Raw genomic sequence first — 15,635 nt, 5'->3', positions numbered from 1 at the left:
TACTGAAGGCTCTGTCTAATGTCAGAGTCATGCAGTGCTATGGAAGTTCACTCTTTCCAGTTTCACTTTTCAAGTTTCACTTTTAATATGAATTCACAGGTTGGAGGAACCTTCAGATACAACTCTGGGTACAACTGCAAGGGATGCTGCAGGACCAATACAAAGGTTTGTATATTTTTTGGAAACTAATTATCAATGTTAATGTTAGTTTTATTGTTGACTGACATGCACTGGACATACAAAGGAATTCAAATTACGATTCTTATCAAGCCGTATATTTTAGGATTGTCTGGAAATCTCTAAACAAGACGCCTGCAGTGTAGATTGGTCCAGTTACATAACAATTAATTACTATATTATATTACCCTAGTACATGATGTTGTTCATACTTTTATTCAGATGGCACAGCTTTCAAACTCCAGTTATGATCTGAACTGTAAGGTTATGTTGTGAGATTAAACTGTGTGTGTGTCCTGTCTTGCCTATGTGTGACCATGGCTGTGGGTTAGTGTGGTTCCAGGCTCCATGCTAATGAATTTCAGTGAAAACTGTATGTTACTGTGCATGCTAAAATAATATTTCTTTATTTTAGTGTCGATGATGTCATCCAGACAGTTACATTGGCTGTTAACACAGACAAAGTCTTCGGGTTGACGGTGTCCCGACAAAACATGGTGGAGAGGGGCCTTCTTCAGTGGCAGCGGCAAAAAAAGTCTTCTCCAGACAACCAGCTGAAAATCACTTTCTTGGGGGAAGCAGGAGTAGACACGGGGGCTCTGAGGAAGGAGTTTTTGACAAATACGGAAAGTGATTAAGTGTATAAAGTTATTACTGTAAGATGATTGTTTACTTTTCTACAAATTTTATGGTTAAATATCTTGAATTCTATTCATGACTAGAAATGGTGGAGGGAATCGAGCAACGATTTTTTGAGAAGGGGGCCCATGGCAGCACTCCAGCTTATTTATTGTCTGATTTTGACAAAGGGCTTTTCAGGTATGTTTCTCTTGTATTCTATACTGTCCTACACTTGTGGGATGGGATTATACAGACATGTTTCACAATAACCCTTGTTACTGATGATTACAATATTAAAAACATGTCAACTTAATAAACATTTTGCTTGTTTCTACACTCTGGTTTTGTTGGTGTTGGGTCTGTTTTGCCAAGGACTGTTGGACAAATTTTTTCTGCAAGCCTGGCTGAAGGAGGTCCATCACCCAATTTCATCACGGACTGGTGCTACCACTATCTTTGCCTGGGACAAATAAAGTCAGAAGACTGGACAAAAGCTGATGTTTCTGATGCAAACTACACTGACCTCATCTCTAAGGTAAGACACTGTTGTTGGTGGTGAAGAGTCACCGCTCATCTGTTGGAATGTGTAGTGACTTCCAGTTTAAAAAAAAAAAATTTTCAAGTAAATTGCCAGAACTCTGCCTGATGAAAGTACAGACAGAAAGCTTGCAGTATCTGTAAAGCTGTTTTTTGCACAGACTTCAAGTGTGTGTTTTTTTTTTCCCCTTTTTTACTATAAGACATTGTTGTTAAAATAATGAACTGGTTACAGTCACAGTGGTTACAAAACTTTCACTTTATCTATAATTCAGATTGAAGCAGCTGCTGAGCTGGAGCTCCACGAACTGGCTAATGATGTATTTGGTTGTGGATATAGTGGACTCATCAGTGGAGGGAAAAAGGATGAAATGATACGGTATGTAAATTTGTTAGATACGCTTTCTGTCATGGTGTCAAAATATTTGTATGTAATGCTGTAATGTGTTGTTTACAGGTCTGTGCTTTGCATGTCATAAGTTTTCATGTTTTTTTTCACGTTACTTTTCTGTGTTGTAGTGCTGTGATCTTGCATGCAAACCTTAGGCTTCTGCCAATTTTGCAACAAATGAAAGAAGGGCTGAGCCTCTTTGGGTTAGGCAACATCATGGCCAGGCACCCAGACATATGTAGGCCCTTGTTTGTGCCTGGAGATGAAGTGACTGTAAGTACATAACATTACACTTAGCTATTGTTTTACCCATCCTCATTAAGTGACTTAGTTATTTTACAGGTTATTGGTTAGTCCCTGGAGCAATGTTGGATTAGGTGCCTTGCTCAAGGGCACGTCGGCCATGGAGTGAAAGAGGGAGTGGAAGGGTGGGATTTGAACCTGCAATCCTCTGGTCTAAAGCCCATGAATGAAAGCCCTTCTTCACCACAAAGCCATGGCTGCCCTTAACTTCTTAATTGACTAACAAGTGCAGTAAAAGTACTGTAAAAATCACTACCATTGCTCTGTAAATAACATAATTTCATTGTTGTAACAGGTTGACGCTGATTACATCAACTCCATCCTATTGGCTGAGCATAATGAGGAGGGGTCGATGAGAAGAGCGAGAGAGGTGGCCATAATGCAGTACTTCCAGGACTTCCTCCAGGAACTAGAAGAAGGTAAACCAACTTGTTTTAAACAGATGTCCATTTTATTCACAGGTTGAAGTTTCAGCAATAAAAAATGTATTTAGGAAAAATGACAAGCTGTTAAAAAAAAAGAGAAGAAGAATCATGCATCATATCCTAATTCTGTGCTTTCAGACAGGAATAAGCTGCGCCCCTTAGTCCCAAAACACCCGAAAGACATCCTGCAGTGGAGCATGGAACAGGAACATGAACAAGGTAAAACACTTGCTTTAAACAGATGTCCACTTTGTTCACAGGTGTTAAACGTTTTAGCAATGACCAAAAAAAAAGTATTTATGAAGAATGAACAGCTGTTTAAAAAAAGAAGAATAATCACACACCATTTCCTAATTCTCTGTGCTTTCAGATGAGAATGAGCTGCGCCCCCTGTGCCCAAAAGATATCCTCCAGTGGATTACAGGCCAGGGTCATATCCCTCTTAATGCACAAGAAAAGAGCAAATTTGTTCTCACAGTTACATTCAACCATGACTGCACATCATTGTATGGTGAACACAGGGTATGCTACCCTGTTGTTGCAGCATGCACGAACACCATTACTTTGCCTGTGGCACACATCAGAAGCATTGCCGATTTCAGATTAGTGCTCTGTAATGGATACCTTCAGGGGCAGGAGTTTTCTTGTGTGTAACTGTCTGTGTGCGCACGCGTGTGGGTGGGATATACATTTAGTGGTTCTTGATTAAGTTTTGGACGTATGTTAAAGTTTCAAAGTAGATGTCTATTCCACTGTTTTGTGATGGCTTCAGTGGATCAATGTGTTCCTTCAATAAATTGAGATCCTCTGGATTGAGTGGGCTTTCAAATTGAGGAACTTGTACTCCATGGTGGGGCTCTGGGACATCCCCACTCTGCTCCCAATCAATGTCTGGAAGGTTCAACTCCTTAACAAGAATAAAGAAGCATAATGCATTTTAACCTCAGGGTTCACAATTATGATCATTCGCTATGAAAAAAAAAAAAAAAAAAACTTGGTGCCAAATACTGTATTTCTCTTACAATCTAAAAATCTGTAGGCACATGCATTTTATTCACAGAAAAGGTGGTTCTTTGTCTACCTCTGTGTCGTGAATGGGATGTTGAATTTGCCCAAGTTCCCACAGCTGGTTTGGGGTCATGTTTTGTTCTGTCCTCAAAGCATGGTTGTCCCATCCTTGACGGAACAGGTCCAAGGAAAACTGTAGACGGGGCAGGAACACAAAATGGAGGCAGAAGAAATGAGTGATGTTCGTGAGGTCAAGGTGGCCCTCTTCTTCCAGCTTATGAAAGATGTGGTAGTAGACATTGGCCGCTCCCGTCCACACATCACGCCAAAGTCTCTCGATCCTGTTCAAAAGAAAAAACATCACTACTTTTTGGATGTACTATTTACGATTTAGTGTTGTCGCCAACAGGGATTGACAATTTAAATTTTTACCCTATGTCAATGTCAATTTTATACTTTTACTCTTCCAATTCCACCTTTCTTTTACAATTCCACCAAATATGACGATGTTGTACCTAATAGATGAAAAAATGAGCAGTTTAGATCAATTTATTTACAGTACGTCTAGAGATTTTTGAAAAATTATTCCTAAAGTAAATTGTTCAGCAACATGAATACCAGTACATAAATACACAACACACAAAATATTACTGGGCATGTATTGTTGTAATGTTTTAAATACTTGAACGCAGTTTTTCTTGAGAAAATAATTGTTTTGTATATGGGATTATCGTCCATCGACTCTTTTGGGCTTTCACATGCGCGAGCCTACAACCAGCCGGTGAGTTACATGCTGTTTATAAAGTTGTTTTGTAACGTCCCCATGCCAGTAATGTGAGAACCATGCATTTGGTTTTGATGGTAAGGCTTGTGACTTTATTGTCGGATGGTTTATAAAGTGGTGTGACGTTTCTGCTGTGTGCAAGTTGTTGTTTTACGTGGAAGTTTAGCAGTTGCCCCTTAGCCACCACGTATTAGCCTCGCATGACACGCTGTGCGAACAGCGCGATCTCCACACAGGGAGCGCAGATTTGCACCTCTCTGTGTCCTACTATCAGTATTTGACAACCTCTAGCAATGGAAACGCGCTTCAAATGCCCCGGAGTTCCCCTTTAAGCACCCAAACAACCCGAATACATGCATTCGCAATGCAATACAAGTGTGATAAGAAACAGACACAAAGCCAAACGGATTTCGTATGCATACTTGGATTGCATTGAGGGCGATCGTTTTCTGGCACAACTTAACATGCCAAAAGAAAAGCTTTTGGCAAGCCTCTGCGATGATATAACGTACAGTCGACGCCATAAACAAGCGAAGTCATTCATTTACTTATTTAATTATTTACTCAATTATTCAGCCAGGTTTGTCACTTTACCATGATCTTGGCTAATGCTCGCAGATGTTAGACCCAAAACCACTACTGTATTACAAATACTGTGATCTCCAGCTATTGAGAATGAGGAGTCACGTGAGCCGGTCGGCCGGTCGGCCATGTTGGCAGGAGACGCTATTGGTTGCCAGGGGCAACGCCATCAGAACTTAACGGAGGCGCGCCTATATACCGTGATTTTTTTCTCATGCTTTGAAACCTGCAGCTTATAACATAGTGCAGCTGATGTTCATTGTGTTATATTTGTTATCTAAATGTTCAGAACATATAATCAATGACGCTACTCATAGCAGCTCCGCTAGCATCAATAGCTATTCTGTTGTCAGAATGCTTTCTCCCACTGACCTAGAACCTGAATCGGAATCTATCAAAGATTCTCTAGGTTCTATCTACTCTGATTCTATCTACGCCAATGCTAGCTCCAGATCATTTTACCTTTGATTCTGAAACGTGTTCTGAACATTTAGATAACAAATATAACACAATGAACATCAGCTGCACTATGTTATAAGCTGCAGGTTTCAAAGCATGAGAAAAAAAATCGCGGGTTATAGCTGGTTATAACCAAGCACGTGCACAGATAGACCCCTAGTGGTGCTCAAGCACCTGCCCTTTTGCCCTGGATGAAAAAAGTGCCCTTTCTGCTGGTGCCCAATTTTTTATAAATATAATAAAATAAAAATTACTTTTTCTGTCATCAATTCCCCCCAACTGTGTTTCGATATCTGATTTTTATTTGAGTTCTTGTGAGAATTTCGCCCCGACATGCACCGCGGCGCCCACAAGCCTCCCACGCGCCCCTCCCTCCTCCTCCTTCACTGACGGTAGGCGTCCACTATTCCGGCACGTCAAGCCGTATCCAACGCATTCAATTCATTTTCAATGAAATCCGGCCGATCGTTGTCGCCGTGCTCGCAAAGCATGCTGGGATTCCGGCACGGCGAGCGGCGGACCTGCGGCACGTCAAAAAGTTGGGCTCGGCCAAACTTTATGCAAATTTGCCACGGCAGACGGAGTGCGTTATCCAATGGCAGTAGATCATGTGATCTCCTGTGTCTCAGCAGCAGCAGCAGCACAGCAGCTCTCCTCGCTCGCAGATCCGGATCCATGGTACAATATGAAATAATGTTCCATTGCTGACGATTTATACACATTAATTTCCCTCCAAAACTCAAATTTTTAGAGGGAGAAACTTCGGTTGGTTAAAATCACAAGTTATTTACTTTCCCCCGGAGCCATTTCACACGCCCCTCTGTACACACCCACTGTAGTAGCAACACGGCGACAACTAGGCATCCAATCCGGCGAGTTACGTTGACGTGCCGGAATAGTGGACGCCTACCCTGACTGCCTACTGCGCGTGCAGTGCTGAGCGTCAGGCTAAACGGCTGAAGCCAACTTCTTCTCTGACCCGGAGGATCAGACAGACAGGTAATGACAGTGCAATACCCCGACGTTGTTTGGTGATAAATTAACAACAACAATTAGCGCCGCTGAAAACATTACGTCGCAACTGGTCCGACGTTTGCTAAAAAACAAACAAAAAAAAAACCTCACGAAATCCATGATTTAAAAGCCTTGCCCAGTTGTTTACTGACATTTGTCATGTTTAATGAAGAGAGAGGGGAGAGAGGCAGGCAGTCAGACATTAATTATTTTAATTATTGAAAAGGAAGGTAGGTCTTAAGTTGAGCTACATGACAGTCTGGTGAGGTAATGTGGTAAGCACCCCAAACCCAGAGGCAGAGGAAGCTGTCCATGTTCTTTGTGACTTCTATGAGGAAAATGAGGACCAGCTGAAGACAGAGCTAAAGGTGTTCCACTCCAGCTTTCCCTCGAAGAACCTGCAAGAAATCCTTGCCATTGTTGAAGAGAACACTGGCCAGCTCATCTTTCCAACATTTGTGAAGATGGTAAGGATCTATGCAACACTGCCAGTGACAACAGCTTCAGTGGAAAGATCCTTTTCAAAACTGAAGATAATAAAGACCAGGCTCAGGAGTCTCTGTGGGGAAGAAAGACTCTCCGACCTTCTCCTGCTTGCCATTGAGCAAGACATTGAAATAAATCACAGTGAAGTAATAAAAATCTTCCAAGAGATGGCACCAAGGAGGATGCTCCTGGGAAGATCCTTTAATTTATTCAGAGCAGAGTTTTAAGTTAAAATATTTTTTTTATTATTTAACATATTATTTGGTTATACAATATGGCCTTGAATGAATGAACCTTTACCAAGTCACAAGTACCAGCGAAATTGTAGCCATCAGCCCGTCTTTGTTTTGTCTTTGTTTTTGTCTGGCCTTGTTTTTGCCTATTATTCATTTATTTATTCAATTTGATAATTTGAGTTAGTATTGGTTGCGTTAACAAAAATAAATATATACGTTGAAAATATCCGACTGTGTTATTTATTTATTTATCATTATTTTAATTTCATGTATAATTTTGGCGATGGGCGCCCTTTTTTTTGCTTGAGCACCTGCCCCCCAAAATGTCTGTGCACGTGCCTGGTTATAACCCTAACCCTAATAAGTTTAATACATTTTACCTTTCATTCTGCCTAGCCAAAGGGATTTAGGAAAAGTCATAAATGATTAAACTGCTAGTCATACCCATCCAGTTGTTCCACTTGTCGACTCCATATTGATCGTCCAAAGCCTCTGTCTTGGACTGCCAGGTACTGCCATTGCCCTGTTCCTTGCACACTGCCATCTGGTGGATGCTCCGTGAATAGAGGGCTGTGCCGCTGTTCACATTCAAATCGGCATGCATTTGTTTGTGCATCTCGCAGCACGGTAAGAGTGTGTCAAAATTACGCCATGGACACGAGAGCAAACAATGGATCCACAAATGCAAAAAATGGATCCACAAATGCAGACTGCCAGACTGCACACACAAAGTCAAGCATATTTATTTTAAAATCTCGAAAATATATTTACAAATGTATGTATATTTATATACATATATACATTTATTTGTGTGTCACATTTTTATATTATATTAATTATATATACATTTATAAATTCGTTCATATTTATATTAATTTTTTTGACACAAAATTTCCCCCATAGTTTCCTGGCTATGTTAGGTGCTAAAACAGCTTTTGTCTAACTTTTTTTTTTTTACCTCTCTAGTGATCATTTGTGTGATTAAATGGGAGCTGTCTCCCTGCTGAGAGACTTTTTTTTTTTGTAATAATGTATTTGGGATTTTTTTTGTATATGCAACAAGAGGAACGCTGCTTTACAATGGCCAAAAGCTTTCGCTAACTGTGTTGACGTCATGCAACCAGTCATGTGTGATAACAAACCAGGATTATACTAACAGGTCAAAAGCAGAGGGGCATGCTGTGCAACAGAAACAGTGGTAAAGTCTGTAGGCAGAGGAGAGCACAGAGACAGAAATAACGAGGAGAAGGCAGAGATGAGTGAGATTTGAAAATGCTGTTTAATTTCTACACATTCTAATATCATAGATCAAAACTGTGTAGAAAATGGATGATGTGGAGCCAGATCTCAGAAAAGAGCTGGACTTTCCAACAGTATCTTCTGTGGTTTGACCCGGACAGATCTCAGCTCACCACCTATTTAATGTTGTTTAAGCCTGCTGGTAATGTGCTACTATACACTCCCCTCTGAAATGACTCCTCCTGATTTCTCTTCACCAGCTTTCTCTTCACCATGGTCTCATTTCTGCTTTTATTAGAAATGAACTGTTGGCTCACAACCAAAGGACTTTTTAATGCTATGTACTTTTTGCACTCTCCCTTTCAGACTGACCAGTTTGGTTGAACCTTTTTTCTGCCCACATATCAGGCAACACCTGAATCTACTAAATGTAGGTTTTGTAGTTTGTCTTTTGGTATTTTGTGCCTTGTGTAGCTGTATAGATTTAGGCTGTTGCTGCTTCTGTCTCTTCATGTAATCTCGGAGTTACTCCATGATGTTGAGATCAGGGCCCTCTGGGGACCGCACCATCTGTTGCAGGACTCTATTGTTCTCATGGCTGAAGGTTGTTCCCACACGGCTCCATATGGCTGTATATTTGGGCACATTATAAACATTCTAAAAGGTCTTTTAAAAAAAAATATATTTATATTTTTTTAATATTCAGTGAAAAAACTATTCCTGCCTTTGATGCTGTTTTCAGAACTTTACACAAGTTTTGGGGAAAAAAACTGTTTTAAGGCTAAATGAGTTGGAGTAATTGAACCAGTTTTGAAAAATAAGATTCATCATTATGATCCAAACAAATGACTGATTTTTATCATTCGTTTTATTTTTTTTCAATGACACCTCTGATGTAGTTTAAAAGTATTCTTGTCAACGATTTAGGATTTTACACCATTAATAGATATAATTCCACAATGTTTATAGGCCATAATCACCAAATCAAATGATACATATATAGATAAAGTATTGTAATCACATTCTTTTAACAAAAAAAAGAGAACAAATCATCATGACGATGATGATGTTCACTGTTATTAGTGTTGTCTGGGGATGTGCCAGTAGATGGTGGTCTGTTCACATTTTCTGTTCAGCTGCTCCCGATGAGGCACTAGACCTCATGTTTGATCTCTAATCCATGTTTATAGACATGGTAGTGTTCACTATAATACAGTACATTTCCTGTGTCTGACTCTGTAAAGCAGGTGGAGATCTCAGTAGTAGGTTTTAACTCCTCTGTGGTGCTTAGTGGGTTTTACTGCAGCTGCTGGATTTCTCTGCAGCTGTGAAAGTCCATACACACTGGATGTGCATCAGCTGAGCTGTGTTTCCTCTTCTTAAACAGGAATTAAACTAAACATTCTTTAAAAAAGGTACCACCGAATGTGGTTGGGAGATGCTTAAAAGTTTCAAACACTGTGTGTGTGGAGTGGCTTTTTTTTTGTTGTTTGCAGACCAAACATCCTGCCACATCTGTTCCTGTTGACCTCCTAAAATGCTAATAGAAAGCCAACAGGTGCTCTTGTTCTGCACTGTGACACAATTTTACAAACTGACACCTATTCTGTTCCTTTTTATTCATGAATTCTAATATGAGAAGTAATTTAAATACACAAATAGAAAGAAAGAATAAAATAAATAAAAAAAAGATGCTTTTTTTCCATAAAGTCTATTTATATGTTTTCTCTGAAGTCTTCAGAGGTGTTGCACCGTTGGTTGTACCACCTACATGATCAACACAAAAAGAGACAACAAAAAAAGTAGTAGTTCAGAAAAGGAAGCTTAAACGAAACCAACTGCATAAAAAAGATAGACCCCTGAGTTTGGAAACAAGTTGCCGTTAGAGGAAATGGTGCCTCACAGCAGGAGCGAGAGCACCTACAGTTTCTCCACCAACACAAATCAACAACCGCCTCAAAACTGCTTTCGAGTCTGACTCTTACACTGACAGAAATAATATCTCCATCACAGACAGATGGATCTCACACCTCATACATACACTCTTTAGATCTGGGGCATTTTGAAAATGTTGAAAGTTTATAACAATTTTTTGTGTGTTAGACTCAACTTTATATCTAATCTAATTCTAATCTAAAAGAACGGCAGTTTCCTCTAAAGATAATTTATGAAGTGAGGAACAGCTGCAGCTATTTATAACACCACAATTAACGAAGTAAATGTATAAATAAAGGGCAAAACTCATTTTTAAGGGGCCATTTGTTGATGATAAACTGTAGGTATTTATGAATGTATGTATAAACAGAAAAAAATAGGATAAAAAGAAAACAAAACATCCTGTGAAAACAGTTTCGCCTTATGCTCTGTTCTGTTTGGCCTTTCTTTATATTTTCCACGTTGGATTGCAAGCCTGTAGGCTCAAACCGCAAGAAAAGAAACAGAAAGAAAGAGAAAAAGAAATGTGTGTTAAGAACACTATTTCCCCTTTGTAGATATTACTTTATCTGTGGGGAAAAGGTTTACAGCTGGTCTTTGTTTTGGACTATTCAATATTTTCCATTTGATAAGCTGCAGTTTTGCTTTAACATTGAGGTGCATTGTGTGTAGATTGAGGAAAAAACACTTGCCGAACCGTTTTATAGAAGTATCCAAAACCTAACAAAATTTGGAAAATTTAAAAGAGGCTGAAAGCAATCAGAATGCATTTAAAGTCTTTCCCCCCCCTTTGTCTGTATCTAAGGCACTGAGAGCTCATGTGGCTGCTGGGACACTGTCTAAGAAGACAAAATGTAGATCAACAAAATGCCGGATATTACCACAAATGAAAGTTAGTCCTGGTGGGTTGTCAAAGCAGGACAGTGACCTTTCATAAACCCCTGAACTACATGTTGATTTTCATTAGTTGATAACAAACAGACCTCATAGCTGGGGACTTTACGACTGTTTTTGTGTTTATTTCTTAAATTGCTCAAAATCTCCCCTGTTATGTTACTAATTACCAGTGAAATGTACTTAAGGTCAATTTCTCAATTCTTTTATATATCCAGAAACACCGCATCTAGCACACCACCTGAAGATCTCTTAAATCTTTTAACAATGCTTTTCCTTGACCCCATCTTTTTTGATTTATAGAATTTATTTCAAACATCCATAAAGCACTTTCATTATATAATCTATCATTTAATAGACTTGATTTGTTTGTTTGACGTTTGCCTGCATATACTTCAACAAAGACAGATCAAATGAAAGTTTAACACAAATGTATCGATTCACAAAAATATATATTTGAAGTACAAATAATTGCAATAAAGTTCATGTATAAAATCAGGATAAAGTTTTAGTCTCTGCTGTAGAATAAAGTTGAACGTGACATGATGTATGATAGGATAAGTCCGGAGTGTAGACACGGTGGTGGTCTCCAAATGAGGTTATATCTTGTGCTAATTGAGAAGGTTGGGGGAAAGGTGGGATGCGCATCGCATGATCTAGGAGACAAATTACAGCAGAAGTGAAATTAAAAAAGGAGTGGAAAGAGAAATTAAGCAGGAAAACCATTAGTCCAGAGAGTGATGTCATGATTATTGTGGCAAGTTTGACAGTTTGGTGAGATGAAAGTGGTAAAGCGGTATAGGAAAACCCCAGAGCTAAGAAAGAGTGAATGAAACGTATTAAATCTGCCTTATTGGAGTTTCTCCAAAGCTTTGTGTAAAAGACTATATTTACCTGAATGCTGATCAAGGATAGAAGAATTTTGGCCACGGCCACAGCCACATAGCCTATCAAGGTCCACATGAGCGGGAAGTCCTCAACTTGTCTGTGGTTGGACTGAGTTATGGTCAATGTGTTTGTCATTGTTATCGGTTCAGCCTGGGTCACACACTCTGTATTTAGACAAAATAAACCATAAAGAAAAATCATTGTACAAATAATGTTTCAGATCTGAGAGTTTAAAAAAAACTATTCCAGCAGTCGCAGTTGTTTGTAGCTCAGTATGACAGAAAAAGGCTTTTTCCAAGGATTTTACTTTCATAAAAGAAACAGTCGAATTAAATATTTGCTGTGAGCAACTTTTGTTTATGTTTTCCTGAAATCATGGAAAATACATACATGTCAAAGTGGAAAGAAAATATTGTTTGTGTATTTAGAGAGTCATCCTAAAATGTGCCTGCTGCTTTCTGATGTGGCTTCACACAATCTGTGTCATAAACTTTGTTTTGACAGATGAATTGAATACATTTGTTGTGCCCAATTTGATTTTTACACAGTACGCACACACACACACACACACACACACACACACACACACACACACACACACACATACATAAATATACATATATATATATAAAGCTTCTGCCAATGGTGAAAAAAAAATTATGAATACATATATTTTGATATTGTTTCATTGACATTGTTGTCCAAGTGTGTTTGTACATTTGTATTAGTTTTGTTTTACTTTTTTGTACATTGGCAAGACACAGTATCTATGAAATCATTCAAAATTAGATATCACATAATTAGATATAACATCTAACTCACAGGAAATAATAAAACTAAATTTCGATGACTCTTGCTGCTTAGATACTACACTATAACTTATACCCTTTTAAGCGTCTAATGTCATGGAAAATAATCTGCTTGATATGGGGCAACAAACTTGTATTAACTGATTAACATTCAAAATTATAGATGAAATATATTAGAAAAAAGTATGCCCCTACATTGTTTATGCTCATGTGTAGCTTATTTTATATGTTTAGTCACTCAGGTGTCACACATATTGACAAAGATGATTGATATTAAATTCAAAGCTTACCATGAACCATTAGGTTGACTCTGTCTTTCTTGTTCTTACCACCTACATGAGCTTGAACACTGCACTCATATGTGCCTGAATCTGCGGGCTTGACGCTGGACAGCAACAGGCTATGATGCTCTCCAAACTCGGCCTCCCGAGTGAAGTTGTACCTCAGAGGGGTTGTTTCACCTGGGCTTTTCCTAATAATACCACACCTTTTCTCATTGCTGACCTGTTCAAAGTAAAAACCAAAGAGCCGTGTTTATGTCCCCCAATAAAGTGAAATCGTACAATATATAAACTTTAAAATAGATTAAAATAAATGTATGTCCAAGCCACTGACCTTGTACCATGCCAGTGAGAGGAAATCCATGTTGTTGATAGCTGGACATTTAAGTGAAACATCCTCATTGCAGTCTGCTTTAATTTCATGCTGATTCTGGGCAGCATAATGCACCAGCAACAACTGAGACAACCACAGAGTTCAGAACAAAGACATTTCTGGATTGATACAATGTTCAGTAGAATAGTATTGAAATGGCATTAACTTACATTCAAATGGATATTTGATATTTAATCAACTCACGCTGATGAACAGTACCCCCTGGGACATGTTTTACACCGCATCTGGCACATGGGTTTATCGCACAAATGGGGTCTTTTTCACACTTCAGATGAAACCGAATCAGTTTCCTGATAAAACAGGAAGGATGAGACATTGTTAAGATATATGGAGAAAATATGCCATCAGGTGGTGTCTGAGAACACTGCATCTTCACTTTGTTTTTACTCTAAGTTATATCATCAGTTCAGTTTAGATCTCTCACAGGGGCAAATTCAGCTTTATAAAATGGCAGCTTATAGAGTGAGTTAAAGTTCCAACAGTTTTCTTTTTTACATGTGAAGTCTACTTTTATCATTGCAGAGAGTCCAACTCATCTTGTGGAAACGGTTATATCATGTCCTCTGTGGCTCTGTCCGAGCTTGTCATAGTTTGAAAATTAGAGTCAGAGGGGGGCGCGGCAGTTGAGAGAGTTGGTATGCATGAAATTTGTTTTGACCTCCTGTGGCTTCAGGTACCGACTATGCTTGAGAAAACCTTATTCAGTGTGTTTTATGGGGGTCTTTGCTTCCAAATACAACCATCTTAGAAAGATAATACACATATCTTTCCAAAAGGCATGTTGCATTTGGTGTTTCACCTTATTGTACAAGAGTCACTTGTCAATCATTTGCACTGATTGCTGGTATTAAACTGGATTTTCCCTGTCCTTTTTAACCTGGATGATGACAAGTCATTAATTTATGACAAGAATTTCACAGTTTTACTGGCCAAACAATAGGACAATTTCCCACCTCACCTCCATCCATTTGAAATTAGCTTAGGCGAAGAAAAGATGGCAGCCCTTGAATCATGTTAATATACAAATAATTTTTTCTTTAATATTTCAAATAGCTCCTCTCTTTGAATAGTAGAGTTTTAACTTGCAAATCTTATAAATCAATATCATATTCACAATATAGCATAGAAATCACATAAAATGTTGAATTTGAGACATTTTAATAATTTTATTAAAAGTATCAGCTCACCTTCATTTTGATGGCAGCAACACATCTTAAAATAGTTCGGTAAGGGGCAACAAAAGGCTGGAAAAGTGGTACGAAGTAGAAAGAGCTAGAAGAACCTGTTGCAACTTATCAGGTTAATTGGCAAAAAGTCAGTAAAAAGATTGGGTATAAAAAGAGCACCTTAGAGAGGCAAAGTCTATCAGAAATAAAGATGGGCAGAGGTTCAGCAATCAGCAAAAATCTGTGTCTACAAGTTGTGGAGTAGTTTTAGAATAAGTTTGAGTTTGAGTATTCCATCCACCAACTGGGGGACATCTCTGTGACATCTCTGTCCTTCGGCCCTCAGGTAAATTTGCATTAAAAACAGGCATAGAAATCACTGCAGGGGTCAGAAATATAGGAAAATCACAGGTTTCGCATTCTCAAGATCAAATAGACCTCAATGTGTTTTCTATTTTCTATGATGAAAAACATGTTTGCTTATGAGTGTCACACCACGGTGAGGTGGTTTTATTTTGGGGTTGTTTTTTGTCTTGTGATTTCCTGTTTTATTTTGAAGAATAACTCTCCTCTCGTTTCAGGTCACTTGCCCTTCCTCATGTGTCACATGTTGGAGTGTCTTCCCTGATTCCTGATTGTGTCCACCTGTTCCCCATTACCCTCATGTGTCTTATAGTCTGCGTCTCCCTTTGTCTTGTTGCCAGTGTGTTTCGTTCTATCGTTCATGCCAGGCCTTTTCATAGCTCACAGCCACAGAAGTTAATCGTTATAGAAGAAGCTCATTGTTATAGCCTCCAACCCTTTAGGAGTGTTTTTTCAGGGCTCTCAAGTTTTCAAGTTTGCTTGGAGTGAGATCGGGCGGGGCAGGGGCCAGGCCGTGTGCGAAGCGGGGTTTCTTTCGTGGTTTTTTTGGGGGGGGGGCTGGTCCCTTGCAGTATCCCATCGCCATAAACTAGCTACTTAAATAACAAAGAAATTGTTTTATTTATACCAAAATCACAAATCT

The 15,635-nt window shown here is 38.9% G+C and overlaps 2 protein-coding genes across 2 annotated transcripts; one reads left to right on the top strand and one right to left on the bottom strand.

Moving 5' to 3' along the window:
• The first annotated feature begins 895 nt into the window (after positions 1–895).
• Positions 896–2,495, top strand: LOC142390419 (G2/M phase-specific E3 ubiquitin-protein ligase-like). Its single transcript, XM_075475833.1, has 6 exons — positions 896–996; positions 1,171–1,333; positions 1,611–1,714; positions 1,855–1,999; positions 2,325–2,448; positions 2,491–2,495. Exons 1-6 carry the CDS (start codon positions 902–904, stop codon positions 2,493–2,495), a joined length of 636 nt encoding a protein of 211 aa, XP_075331948.1. The 5' UTR covers positions 896–901.
• Positions 2,496–9,112: 6,617 nt separating this feature from the next.
• Positions 9,113–13,731, bottom strand: LOC142390358 (CD83 antigen). The gene is made up of 5 exons (XM_075475770.1): positions 13,647–13,731; positions 13,404–13,526; positions 13,079–13,292; positions 11,986–12,143; positions 9,113–11,747 (listed from the first exon to the last, which is right to left on the bottom strand). The coding sequence occupies exons 1-5, from the start codon at positions 13,671–13,673 to the stop codon at positions 11,703–11,705; spliced, it is 567 nt and encodes a 188-aa protein (XP_075331885.1). The 5' UTR covers positions 13,674–13,731; the 3' UTR covers positions 9,113–11,702.
• Positions 13,732–15,635: the final 1,904 nt, after the last annotated feature.

Source organism: Odontesthes bonariensis, chromosome 10 (assembly GCF_027942865.1).
Source record: "Odontesthes bonariensis isolate fOdoBon6 chromosome 10, fOdoBon6.hap1, whole genome shotgun sequence".
Taxonomy (NCBI): domain Eukaryota; kingdom Metazoa; phylum Chordata; class Actinopteri; order Atheriniformes; family Atherinopsidae; genus Odontesthes; species Odontesthes bonariensis.
The sequence above is the reverse complement of the archived record's forward strand: the minus strand, read 5'-3'. Positions and strand labels throughout refer to the sequence as shown.